Source organism: Siniperca chuatsi, linkage group LG9 (genome assembly GCF_020085105.1).
Source record: "Siniperca chuatsi isolate FFG_IHB_CAS linkage group LG9, ASM2008510v1, whole genome shotgun sequence".
Classification (NCBI taxonomy): Eukaryota; Metazoa; Chordata; class Actinopteri; order Centrarchiformes; family Sinipercidae; genus Siniperca; species Siniperca chuatsi.
In genome coordinates, this window is record NC_058050.1 from 25,094,804 (window position 1) to 25,109,502 (window position 14,699).

General features: G+C 41.9%; 1 protein-coding gene across 9 annotated transcripts in view; it reads left to right on the top strand.

Annotated features, from left to right (window-relative positions):
• The window catches only part of oxr1a (oxidation resistance 1a), a 161,749-nt gene that overhangs the window by 106,817 nt on the left and 40,233 nt on the right, over window positions 1-14,699 (top strand). For all 9 annotated transcript variants that reach the window (XM_044207162.1, XM_044207160.1, XM_044207165.1 and 6 more), the window contains one exon: window positions 9,265-9,347. In XM_044207162.1, coding sequence (XP_044063097.1) covers window positions 9,265-9,347 — 83 coding nt within the window. The remainder of the gene's footprint in view (window positions 1-9,264; window positions 9,348-14,699) is intronic.

The window sequence follows — 14,699 nt, forward strand, 5'->3', positions numbered from 1 at the left end:
AAAATATTCCTTCACAAAGTTTAATTACACATGCGCAAAATATTTCTACAGCGACAACACTCTTTTTTTACACATTTGCAAATTATGTCTATGTGCACAAAACGTTTTCATACGTGCACTAAATATTTAACAGATGCAAAACTTCATTACACATTCACAAATTTGAATTTGTGAGAATTATTATTATTATTATTTTTTTTTTTTTACAAATTCACACATTCATTTACATGCATGCAATTTTTTTTCACATACACACAAAAGGTGATCTACAACTGCAGGCTGTGAAATTATTTGTCAAACTACTACTACTGTATAGTGCAGAGAGGCCATTCTTTTTTTTTAACACCTTTTCCCTTTCAGTCTGCACCAGGTTCGTCACTGTGGTCATGTACATGTTGTCAAAATGTTAATTAAAATGAGTGTGTGTTAGCATTAACACACCTCAGAATGTGGAAAGAGAATCATCTCGCAGTGTAAAGAATTGAAGCCACGTTACCAGCGACACAACAGGAGTGTGATTAGCCAACATGGGGAGAGTGTTAATGAGAGGACAGGGCAGATCCACAGCCTCCTGTTCTAGCATGGACATGCCCACACACACACACACACACACACACAAAACTGCAGTTCAGCAAAGTTTCCCACAAAAGCTGACTGGTGTATAGGCTGGTCAGTGGAGACTGGCAGTGTAATATAGAGCTGAGTGGTACTGAGAGTGTTGGCAAAGGGATGTTGCTTATCACACTGTGTTCTCTGTGTTTAAGTTGATAGCTCCACCAGACCCATGTACTGTATATTCATTACAATTTTAAGACTACAGCTTATGCTAGCACTATAGTATAGTTACCCAGCAATAATGGCCTGATTCTTGATTCAGTGCTGTTGGCACTTTTCATCTATTCAGTGGTATTCGTAACTCCTCTGAGACAATGGGACCGTTGATTTAGAAAGTAGACATTTGCTGTTGTTGGTATGATACATTGCCTTTATCTTCCTTATAGTGAGTTAATTAATTAGAGGATCCATGAGTGTAATTACTTTCCTGCAGTTTGGAGACATTAAAAGTATTGATGGCCCCCACTCCTTTAGCATGTTGCAAATGCATTAAATGAGGATTATGTGTTTCTGGCTGTGTTTTTTTGCAGCCAAACATGAAGTGACAAATTACGCTCTCAAACAGCATGCTCTTTTGCACCAGCAAGCGACACCATCAGTGAACTCGGCCTCTCGGTTACATTAATGTTTTGCTCATGGTAAACAATAACGTATTGTAGCTCGGGATACATAATAGATGACTTCCTTTTGCTCATGAGAAAGAGGCCCAGTGAAACTTGCAGCTTCTCTTCGCTGTAATAAAGTTGTCATGTCCACCTTACGACTTGGTATTAAGATAACAGCACCACCAGCTTAGCTTTAAAGCCAGAGTTTGTCACCGTTTGATAGTCAGCACTTTTTACCCCAGTTTTATTTGAGTAAGCATTTCACTGCGCATACTGGCTGATAACAGTCTCTTTTCACAGACTCTTGACTTCAAGTCAGAAGTAACGACTCTCCATCTATCCCTCTTAGCCAAATACTGTGGCCTACATGTTGGGATAGGAGCATTTATAGTAATTTTTTTTCCTATGTTCTACTTATTTCTTAAAACAGCAGCTAACTTTTCACTATATCAAGGGTTTAAATAAGTGTAGCTACATGATTTTGATCAACCATTACCCAACCAGGTGCAGAGATCATTGGCTTTGAAATCCACTTTCTGACCCTTACTTTGTCCTCCTCCCCACCTAAATTGTCATCCCCTGGAGGATGTTGCCAAAAGTGAGCAGCCTGTGTCACAACACATTTTGCTCTCAAGGCAGAAAAGCAAATGGGAAAGCAATATTGTTCTGTGTTGTGAAACAGCCTTATTGTCTCTTTACCAGACATATCATATTGGATTGTTGATTTAACTAGCTAGCAGGCTGATTCTGTTTTGAAAATATGTCCATTACAAGCTGTCATAAACTGTGGCAGAGGGCTGTTGACATTGTTCAATTCCACTTGCCAATAGATGTTAGTCAAAACATACCTAATGTGCATTAATGTCCACAATCCCCACAATTGTGCTCCCTCGTTCTGTTAGAGGAAATGTAACAGCCAAAGTACATGACACATAGGTGTAGTTTTACATACAAGGAGCTGGACAAAATAATTAGTGCTGCAACTAATGAATCATTTTTTGTATTAAGTGATTTAAGTGTTTAGTCTATAAAATATTAGGAAATTAAAAATTGTCCCTTGGAAGTTCTCAGAGCCCAAGGTGTCCTCTTTCAATTGTTTATTTTGTCTCAACAACAAACGTTAGTTTTTAATGATATGAGATGATTATAGAAAAGCTGCAAATCTGCACATTGTAAAGTGTGTTTTAGCCATGCTAGTGGCGTGGCTCTAAGGATCATGTTCCCCAGATGATCCCTCTACTTGCGTACACACTAACATAGCGCCATCATCAGGTCAATATTAATTTGTCCAATACTTTGGTTTCTAACCAAATACCTGCAAAACTGATTATTCTCATCAGCCTCAGCTGTACTTTGTGTTCAGTGCTAATTAGCAAATGTTAGCATGCCAGTGCACTAAAATAAGGTGGTGAACAAAGTAAACATTACCTGCTAAACATCAGCATGTTAGCATGCTGACTAGCATTTAGCTCAAAGCGCCGCTGTGCACAGCCTCAGTCCAGCCTCACAGAGCAGTTAGCATGGCTTTAGACTCCTATTTGATAAATTTACAACGTTAATTAGGAGTGGTCTATACTGTATGGATAAAATTCTTTATCACGGTATATCTGATTTTATATTGCAATATCTGTATAAATCATGATATAGTAAATCTTCTGGAGAATTAATTTAGAAACTGTAGGGTCTTTTTTTTTTCTTTTTTTTTAGATAATCCAGCAAATTAAATACATCACAAATCCAGAGTTGCCATTTAGCAGTTTTGTTCATGGATTTGCAGCATTGCCTACAATGGTCCAATACAAAATTGTAGACTGTAATCGCTGGAAATTTTCATACCATCAACTAATCAATATTTCAAGTAATCTTTTAGCACTAGTATTAACAATATGATGATGGCAGTGGATGTACATGCAGCGGCTGGTAGCTCCTTCAAATTTGCTACATTTTTGTTTTAAATGGGTTTTTTTTTTTTTTTTTTTTTTTGGCTTTATTGCTGAAACATCATTGAATGATGTCTGATTGGATTTGATTTAAAGGGCTAAGCAAAAATGTTCAAATCGACTGGATTAGGAGATTTTGACTGTGGCAACGGCTGCGCAGCTCCTCCAAACTCTGCTATGTTTTTGTTGTTTTTTTTTATCTGTTATCTTGTTTTTTGCTTTATTGCTGAAACATGTATTACCTGTTCATCGGAAAAGGAAGCCGGGGTTTGGATTAAAGAGCAGTGGACCTTGAGATGATCCACCCAGCCAGATCAACCAGACCAGACACCACAGCGGGTGCTGTGTGATCGCCTGCTTTCGGGAGGAGAGGAAGAGCCGGGGATAGGAGCCAAAGTGGCCCAGTTTGGACTTAAAGGTCCAGTGTGTAGGATTTTGTGGCATCTAGCGGTGAAATTGCAGTTTGCAACCATTTGAATACTGCTGCTGCTACAGGCTAATGTCCAGTCTGGACAAAATGGGACTGGCCAAGCAATGGGAAATCTGAGACTGTTGTGCCCACATCTTTGCAGAGATGGCAGGATGATTTTATGTGAAGATAATAACCATATTATAATCTTCACTCTCTTGTTGCTGCTGTCTTGCATTCCCCAGACGCAAATTCAAAAAATGCACTGAATAATTTCCTGAGTGTGTGTACGTGTATGTATGTATGTATGTATATATGTAAATATCTGAAATATATATATATATATATATATATATATATATATATATATATATATATATATATATATATATATATATATATATATTATTATGTGTGTAGTATGAAGGGACTACTAACTTATTTTTGTTGTACAACCCTGTGTTGTATAATGATAAATAAATTACCTTCTACCGTGTAAATGTCAAAAATGACTACAGAGCTGAATCAACTCTCTGACACAGTCTTAACAAACAATTACTATTCTAAGCTTTGCAAAGCACAAGGGGGTGTGTGTTGCAGGCCTATTGCATTATATTTCACAGGTATTTCTGTTATTGTGTCCAACCCCAGTGTACAGCAAACTGCTGTGCCACTGATTCTGTCCTCCCTCCCTCACAAACTTTTGAGGAAAGTCTCCAGCTCTCTAACTAGTCCTGCACAGCACCTGGCTGTGCTGCAGAGCTCTTGCATCCCCTACTGTTTAGGGGTTTTCTAAAAATAACATCTGGGGAGGGCTGCATAGCCAGCAGGCAGGGATAGCAAGGGAGCAGAGGGAAATTGGCTGCTTGTGTATTCTATCAGCCCATGAGGGAATGTTAGTCAGATAGTTGTTGACTCTCCTATTCCCTGCCTGCTTCAGTTTGTCATGGCTGTATACAAAGTGAGGGGAACTTTATATTTAGCAGTCGTGATTCATATTCAACAGATTGCACAAGTACAGAACACGGCACGTTTTTAGAGTCAAATACAGTAGCATTTGCATTTAGCTCTTGTCGAGAATCATTCAGTTCCCTGCATTCCTTGGCAACTGTTGGATTTAAGTGAACAAATTCCCAACGGTTTACGTAGTTTCTGTGTGTTTCAATGGAGACGTGTTCCATTGTTTAGTTTTTTTTTCTGTACAGTAGTTACAATTCAATCACAGAGGACATCCGTCAATGGTAGCTATAAAAGAGATGTGGGACTTATTGTAGTTTTGTTCTTAACAAGCTTTTCACAGTGATGTCTTTGCAAGAAATCGTCACTGTACAGTACTGTACAATACTTGTTGATTAAGGCATTCTATTGAGGAGTAAGGACAGAGAGAGAAAATGATGGATGCATGTAAATAGAAAAGAGTTGTTAATAACATATTTTAATATTTTCTCCTGTCCTCAAGAAGCTTAATTTCAGAAACATGTCGCTCAGCAGGGGGTTTATCACAGTTTTTATGTCACAGACCCCCGCATAGACAAATTAAACCATGGAGCTGCAGAGAGATGAGTCGAACCTACTACAGGACTAGAAAAGTTACTAACATTTTCTCTAATTGTGGTCATTTGTAGTGGACGTCCAACAAAGACAAAACCCCACACTGTTACCTGCTGTGCTCCTGTCTGCAGCGGCTGGCCATTACTTTGATGCAGCCATTCTCATGTATTTTTTTTTTTTTTGTGAAGTTGCTCAGATAGGCATGACTTCGTGTGACTGTTTACATCCCAGCCTTGTGACAGGCTGCCTTTGTTTTTCCTGACACACAGCAGCTCCTTTCAGTGTCTGAGCGACTCACACAGCTTCTCTCACAGTTGACCCAGTGTAATTGTAATTCAGCCCATTAATGAGCCAAGTAAAATGTTCTTTATGGGAAACAACAACAGTAAAAAAGCTTACGCTGTGGCAACTGTTGTTTTACGTGGTTGAACAACAAATTAAATAACTAGCGACCTCGGCTCACCTCTGTCTGAAATGTTCCCGCTGTGCTGTTCAGCAAAGATAACTGTGTTTACTTTATCTGGATTGGCATTGGCCACAGGCCCATTTCTTCACACCTTTCCAGTGCAGCCTCTGCATCTCCAGATTCTGCCATTTCAAGCATGTTATATCATGCTGTCTCAATGCATGACGTGCAACGTGTTACTATTACTGCCGCTATCTGTTTGTATACTGACGGCAAAAACATTCTTGACTGAAAATTCAAAATTCCAGTACATCGCTGGATGCGGATGGATCACATGAAACAAACCGGCTGTGATTTGTGGACTTTTGTGGAAGCAGCTTCCTTCTATAGAAGCAGAGGCAACAGATGCTCCTGCTTTCCTGTGGAGTGGGATGAAACCAGAGCCTTTGTTGCTGAAGATGCCCCGGTGCTGTGCTCCTCTGTGTGTCTGGAGTGCGAATAAAATGCCCATTTCTTTGCCACCATCCATGGTGAGGTTTAATTTAAGACCAATCACTGGCTCACCATGTGCAAACACCCCTGCAGCTGCTAATGCATATCTGTTATTATCTTTCGCTCTCTCTCTCTCTCTCTCTCTGCCCGTCTTGCTCTTGGTAGCTCACTGTCACTCTCTCCTACTCCTCTCATTCTGTATTATTTGGGAGTCTGATCTTGTCTTAACCCTGATTGGGCTCAGCCTGCACCAGTTTGGTGTTTACAGCGGTGTATAAGCACATCAAGCTACGACAAAAGCAAAACACTGCACGCATCAGATCAACACCTCCGCTGTTTACTGAGTCAGGTTACATGCAGTCTGCTGCACTGGCATGACCTGCAATTAAACAGACACACTGTGGATTATATTTCATAACAGGAAAGCATGGAATCACAGTCATGACGTGTTGCCTCTAAATAGCAGCTAAAACGCAATCATCCACGATCCACAGCTGCAGTTTGTGTTCTCCCACTGAAAGTAATCATCCTTCCAAGGTTTTCGTTTGGATGCTGAATAATTGATTTGGCACGCACCCACAGTTTGTGCAGCCATTGTGTTCTTTCTCAACACAACTCGGTTTTCATAGTGCTACAGGTTATTTTATACACTACCCTAGCTGGGCAGTGTTGACAAAATCAAATATCATCAGAAATCCGAGAGAGTACAAATCATTTGGAGATGACTATTGGCCCTATTTGAAGACAAGACACACAAAAGTGTTGAGAAATGATCAGTAGTAATGTAAATATAATGATCAAGCAAATAGAGATATTTAGTGTTGCATTTATACTCTAATACAGTGGTTCCCAACCTGGCGGTCTTAACCCGTCAAGGTGAATCTAAGTGGTCACATGATGATCACAGGGATTGGAAATGAGAAAAAGATCAATTCTCCTACACGGAATTCTACTTATTATTTTAGACATTTCTTTGCTTTGCTTTTTCATTTTCTTGTGAAATACTGCATAGTTTCACCTTTTCAAGCCTCTAAATCATCAATCAAAGAACAATCTGAGAAGGAAAGGAAAATCACTCTTTGGTTAAACCCCTTACAGCAGAGGTGTTTATGGGTCTAAAATGTTTGATGCAATCTGACGTGCATAAATTAATTTTCCAAAAAGAGACTCCTGTTCCAAAGGGAACCCGAACACCGTCACACCCGATCCAAAAAGACCTTGGTGATAATTAAACCCGATCCAAACTGCCGTTGACCTGAACAGAGAGAGCACCAAAGCAGACAGAAGCACGATTAGCTACAAATTAACAAGCAGCCGTGGTCAAAAAGAGCAGCAATATAATAATAATGGTCGGAAGAAAGAATGTAAAGTCATAGGAACTAATTCCAAAAGTAATTATTTTATGTCTCATTCATAGAAATAATTGAAAATCCTATTTTGACCTCCTGCACCAACAATAAAACATTCTGTAACTTGCTGATATTTAGAGAGAACATAATAATTCCAAAATCTAACAAATTTAATATCTGTACGGATTTCCTAAAATATTTCCTCCTGCAGTGATTATGATGTTACTACATGATAGTTTCTGTTCCCCAGAACCAAGTGGACCTGTCAAGACCTCTACCTCAAAACTCATACACATATGCAACCTGTGATGAGGGGAAGCCATTCTTCTGTATCAAAGAGTCACAAGCCTAAAAGGTTGGGAACCATTGCTCTGATATTTCCCTAAAATGGATAAGCTCACTTAAATGCAGCCTTTAAAACCAAGAAAGAATAAGAATAATATTATATACAAAATCATAGACTGCATCTAGTCTCATTTGGCAACATCAGTATTAAATCCATTTATTGGCCAGCCTAAGCCTACCTTTCATGGCCGGCACTGACCGTATCGTCTTCACTAGACTGATATTTACACCTGAAGCAGCTCTGATTTCCCCTCCCCTCTCACTTTCTGCAAGGCTGTCCTGAGCCCTAGAAATAGCAACACTGGTGTATGACTCATGTTTTGAGCTATCTGAGACGCCTGATGAGAAAAACACGAATAAAGGGACTCATTAGTCATGTACAACAGCTACAAAAGAAAGACATTTAAAAGAGGCCTCTGAGGGCAATGGGTCAGCATATATGTCCAACATAAATCCTTCACCCAAACTTCCTCCTATCAACATCTTTCTTGGCCCTCACACCCTACACATCCAATCAACAAAGCCTTTTACATTATTCCTCAAGCCCATTTGCCCATGCTCCTTGTTCTCAGCCCTAAGTCAAAGACCAGAGTCAGCCCCTTTTCTAGATCTTCTCCATTCCCAAGAGTCCCCTTCCAGTTTCTTTAATCTCCCATCCTATCTTTTGCTTCTGTCTTTCATCTACTTGCTTCAATATTCCATCCACCCTCTTGCCTTCATCTCCATGCTTTCTCTCAACTTCGCCCAGCCCCCCAGCTTCATTATGTGCTTTCTTCCATTGTCTTCAGTCACCATCCACTCTTTTAATTTGTCTTCTGTATCCCCCAAACCAGCCGTCTCTACCATATCATATTCTTTTACTCTCAGATTAAAACCCCCAGTTGCCAGCGTTGTCCTCTTATTCTCAATGTTCTGCCTTAATTCTCCTGACCATTCATCTTGGATCTTCACCTCTGCCTTCCAACCCTTCCAGGTCCTTTCACAAAAAGTAGGAAATTCTGAATAATCCTTTGAACAAGCCTATAAACAACCAACCAACCAACACATAGCACTGAACCCTCCCTTCTCCTCCATCCACCCTCTGGTTCAGCCCCCACTTTCCTTCTATTCCATCTCCAGCTTTAGCACCCCCTGCTTCCCAACCAAGTCCGTCTTCCTCTTCTCCTCTTGGGCTAGCATCCAAAGCGGCGGTGCCCTGATGGATGTCAGCCTTGTCTCGGTCTGCCACGAGAGGCGACATGGGGAAGAAGGCAAGGTGAACTGGTTTCAACGGCTGTCATTGCACTGTACGGTAGACAAGGAGGAAGAAGGGAGAGAGAGAGAGGAGGATGCTGTGATAGAGGGAGAGCAGGGGCAGGAGGGTAGAAGGAGAGAGAGGGAGAGAGAGAGAAAGGGTTCCAGCGCTCACAGCTCACATCGCTGGCTGGCTGGCTGGCTCTCTCACTGTTGACGAATGAGCTGTCTACCCACGGGGCTGGGAAACGGCAGCTTGTAACAAGCTGGGGAGAGAGGAACATGAATGTAATGCGTACCTTGCCTCGCTTGCTTTCAGATACCGGCCAGAAGAAGACTCCAGAGAAGAAGGATGGAAGGCGCATGTCATTCCAGAGACCCAAAGGGACCATAGAATATTCTGTGAGTAGCGCACAAGCAACTCTGCTTTTTCTGTGTTAATGTCGTTATGTGTTTTTGACGCTTTTCTGCTCCTGTGCTGCAGCTTCTGTGTGTGTCTGCTGCTGGTGGTTTCTGTAGCTCTGACCAGCTCCAGTAATATTTGAGCCTGTCCGTGTCTGACCATGCTTGGTAGCTCATTAGTGAGGGGGAGAAGCATTTTGTGGATTTTGCCAGTGTAACACGTGTACCTCATGATCTAAGTGTTTACATAAAGAGCACTGTGTGTGTGTGTGTGTGTGTGTACAGACGTACAGGGTAGCTGATAGAAAGCTTTTGGAAAACAGTATATCCTCTGTTAAAGACTCCCTGTGCAGCAGCACAACACTAAGCTCCATTTTGCATGTTGATGTATAGAAAGGAGAGAGGAATTTTATCACGCCGTGCGTTTCCTCCTGCTGAATCAGAGCTGGAGTGCTGGCAGGATGTGCATTTGATTTTCCATTCGGTCTCAGTGCCACATATCCGAGAGCATTCCACCACAGAGCTCTCTGTGCTCGTGAATGACCTTCCAATTGCGTTGTCATTTTCATTGATTTAGCTGTTGTGTATGGGAAGGGGAGGGGGGGTGAGGCAATAGAGGGAGAGGGAGGGAGAGTGCTCTGGTTCCCTGGCATGAGCTGAAAATGGAGCCCGTCTCTGCTTTGCCTGGTTGTGTTCTTCAAATGACCCTCAAATCCAGCTGCAGTCAGACTGCTTTTCCTCGCCTCTCTCCGTGGCAACAGTGGGGAGTGGGATGGCTGTGCCTCAGCTTCGGCTGTCTGCTGAAAGGAAAGGAAGGAGAGAGGAATTAAAGGGAGGGAGGGAGAACAGGGTTTGTGGTCTCTCACTGACAATCCAGTCTCTTCTCCCAAACTCCTCTTTCCAGTTCATTCTTGTTGGCAGTTGTTCTACCTTCGGGTTTCTCCGGCTGTTGCTCCCGGCTCCAGGAGCTACTGTAGGTTTCTCTGTGATTGGCTCCCTTTCCCCATCTCCAACACCTCAACAATACCGACACCACCTCCACAACCCCCCAGCCTGTCAGTCATCCTAGACTTGCTGATTGACAAGGCCCTTGTTTATCTCGCTGGGGCTTGAACAACCTAAACCACTACGACAGGATATTTGTCAGAGCCAATGTCATGGCCCCGATATGAGCAGAAGGGCCACAATGAGTCAGCAAGATGGACAGAAATGCTGGTGGTAAAGAAAAATAGGGGCAAATTTAGTGTTTTAATTTGAGGGGGAAAAAAGATTCATATCTCAATCACACAGCATACCAATCCTGTTCTTGTCAGCCATCAACACTCCCCCTCCCACCCCCCACTAGATTGCTGCTATTATGATAAATGGATCAGGCACTGCCAATGATTGTGTCCTGTAGCCTGACATGCTGCAGTGGCACGTAGCGAGGAGGCTCGGGGTCGCCGAGTGTTTAATGCAGAATAACCAAGCCTCCCCTACATTGTGACAGACACATGGTCACCAGTGTCCCACTGATTGAGAAGCAGCTTTATCTTAAACTCATCCCTCACGCCGGGGGTGCGGCCGGCGATGTTTCCTTATTTTGCCCTCCAGCAGATAAGTTTTTAATCTATTGCCCGGTGCCCACAGGAAAAAGGAGGGTTTCCTCTTATACCACCTTATCAGTCCAATCTCCCTCCCTCTCCTCTCCCTCACCCCTCTACCTCACACACAGGCTTCTTTCTCTGTCCCTTTTTTTTTTTCTTTCCGTATTGAGAAATAACCTGAGCAGCTGCAACCCATCTGCCTAGACACTGATAACGCCAGTCCATTCAGCCAAGTCCAGCTATTGGCTGACCTGCATCCAATTAAAAAAGTGTTTGAAGTCTGTGGGAACAACAGAGATAGATGAGGAGATCGAAAGATGCAGACAGAGAGAGGCAAAGAGCAGCACAGAGGTGAGCCGCGGGGGGGGGCTTTCTCTTCCCACTGACTGGCTGAGAGGACGGCCAGTCAAAGTCAAACAAAATGAAGAACTGAGAAAGTGCAGGCCACACATTATTATCTCTCAATAACTTTATCACACCATGGACATAGCTGCTCCAGTTGAGATGCTATTTTTACTTTTGCCTGAACTCTGGGATCCACAGGGTGTCTTGACTGAGAAATAGCTCCAGACAGAGTTTATGGACAATTCAGGTTTATTAGAACTAATTACTGTGGAAAGCCACACACCCATATTTTCACTTTGGCCATCATTTCTATCAGTTGTGAAAACATTGCACTCTTTAAGGTAAGTAATTAATCTTGGGACATGGTGGCATCGCTAAAAAGAAGTCAGATGGGGCAAGAAACAAGAGCAGTCAGATGATCAGACAGGTTGTAAACAAGTTACAGTTCAGGCAGATTATTTTGTGGTGAAACCGAAAGCGCACCCAAATAATAATCCCTCACTACATGGGCAAACTCTGTACACAGTTATGATAATTACAGTAGGTTGAACCAGGAATTTGGTCTCTAAACTGTAATGGATGTTTACAACAGATTGGGTACTAATTCTGATCACCTTCATTTTCTCTTCCAAATATATTGGGATCACCTGAGGGGTTTCTTGAAGACCTGTCCGATCAGGGCATCACAGTGGCCCAGGGATTTCTAAGATGCTGACCCCCCTCCCAGTGGGATCGTTTTTCTTACCCCTTCAGACTTCTTTTTAGCATTATTGCCACATTCCGAGATCTTCAGTGTTATCATAACCAATAGCAACCATGGCCAAAACCAAAGATTATATCTACGTTGTGATAAACTGGAGTTATTCTGTAATGTTGAGTCATGTTTAATGTTTTGGCCTGAACCTCCCATCCCACACTCTGTTTCAGTCTATTGCAGTGCTCTCAGCAGAACTGGCACAGCAAAGCTCTCATTACATTTTGTATAGTGACACACTAGAGAGCAGTCTTTAGGGGGAAGGACTGTCTGGATTCCAATTTGTAAGCCGGGAAAGAAAGAAAGAAGGAAGTTGTCAGCATTCATGATGTTATCATTCTTGCCAACAACATGATCAGTCAGCATTTTAAACCGTATGTGTTCTAGTGGGTCGTAGTAAAACAGTGGTCACAGCACTCAGTCATTTGCCCTAAAATGTGTATTCACTTTTACAACATGTAGTGCTGATTATCATTTGAAATATTTAGCCATGCTAGCGTCATGGCTCTTGGGATGGCAAGTCCCTCAGTCAGTCTCAACGAATATTGGATGGATTGCCATGAAATTTGGTACACACATTCATGTCACCCTCAGGATGAATTGTAATATCTTTAGTGATCCCCTGACTTCTCATGAAATGCCATAATCAGGTCAAAATGTTTTATTTGTCCAATACTTTACCTGCTGTGCCCAATTACAGCCTCCCAGAGCTGCGAGAATGGCTGTAGACTTTTCTACAAAACTCCTTTTTTTTTTTTTATTTAGCAAAAGAAGACAAAAACTCTCAAATGTTAAGTGTTATTGAAACACAAGCTGCCATACAGGAATGCCATCAATGCCGTCAAGTATGATTTCAGCAAATATCTGATTGAAGAATAGGTAAACAAGACTACGAATTTGAGCAAGCATTCAATGCCAGCTTTCTGTAATTGACAGTTTCCGATACTTAGTGCTCCAGACATGTTTCATTCAATACCAAAACCATATTGAGATTTAAAACTAACAGCATGTCTACACACAGTTAATCTTCAGTTTTACATGTTTTATAAATGCTACTCTATTGTATATGATCTACAGTATGATCCAGATGGGTCACGATATTCCATTAAATGTGAAGGAGATAAAGGCTGATAATGACCGAGCCATGGTCTCTGATTATCACCAGTCTGCAGGTTGAACGGATTTCTGCTGGGCTGAGAGGAAGCATTGTGGACATTAGAGGACATTAGATGAGTCATACGCCAAGCGCCAGGTGTGTGTGTGCGTGCCACGGAGAGACACACACATTGGCGGCAATCTTAACTCCTGACAAACAGTCACTCTGATTGCATTATTCACTGCTGGGTAGGAGAGGAGATCCCACTGTTTCAGCTCGTTCACAGCTCTCTGTCTGAGAGTAGGAGAGCAAGTCAATGAATGATGGAGAAATGATGGGATTGGAGGAGTGTGTGGATAGAGATGTTAAAAGGGATTGAGGAGGGGATCGAGGGGAATGCATGTGGAGAAGATGACTGATGGATGGCTCGCTGGATGGGTAGAAGCGCAGACTAATACATGGCCCAGATGTCAGCATCTCACTCTGTTACCTTTGAGTCAACGCATTCTTATTTAAACTATTGCACATGCTCCACCTACATGTTGGAGCCTGTGATTCTTGTTTAAAGTTTAACCAAAGTCAGTTTCAGTTATCTTTTCATTTTTCGGAATGTATGTTTTTAACACATGCGAGGTGACATCTCCAGTCAAATCAGCCCTTAGCCAGGGTTTGAGCCAGAGCATGCCATTGTGACAGTGACCCTTTAAAAACATAAAATGTCCTGTCACTACGAGCTCCCTGCGCCCAACTGACCCCATAAAACCAAGGGCAGGATCAATGCTGTTAGCAGGTTTCTCATTTTTAGATTTTATAAGCTGGCTAACTAACAAAATAAATGTAACACTATAACATTAGCTCAGCAGTTTAGATATCTTCAGATTTATTGTCAGACATGACTTACCAGTAGTTTGTCATTATTACCAAGTGAAAAATTTTGAATGTAATGATTATAGTAATTTTAGGTATCCCAGTAATTCTTCTTTATGTAATGAAAAACAAAATTTATGTCTAATATAACGTCTAATATACATTTTTATATCATTTTAATGTTGATCTGTATATCTCAGCAGGTGTACAGCTTTCACTGTAATGTTCCCCCGTCCCCCTTGGATGAAGCAATAGAAAAGTACTAATAGGCTCATCCCCTCCTACGAAATCCTGGCTCAAACACTGCCTAAGCTTTGGCATTTCTAAGTCATAGGGAATCTCTTTTTGCTTTACTGGTTCTTGCGTGTCATTAGGTCCCTGTATACGTGTTGGTAGGTCTGAGCCCAGCACAAGGAGGGATCCATCAGTGCTTGAAAGTGAGACAGCAACTTTGCTCTGTGTGCCCTTGAAAAGGACAGAATAATGTGACTTTCTTCCCCCGTCACTTATAGAGGGTCTAAATTTAGCTCTGCAAACGATCAGCAAGGGTGTAGTTGCACACAATGTGCATGCCATTAGGGTAGTAACGGCAACTGTATCGCCATGGCAACTGTCATGCTAAAGCTGGGCTTCATCCTTCATTATAAAATGAGGAGCGATAACTGCTTTGATATAGCATTATGGGTGATTAAACCGTACACTGT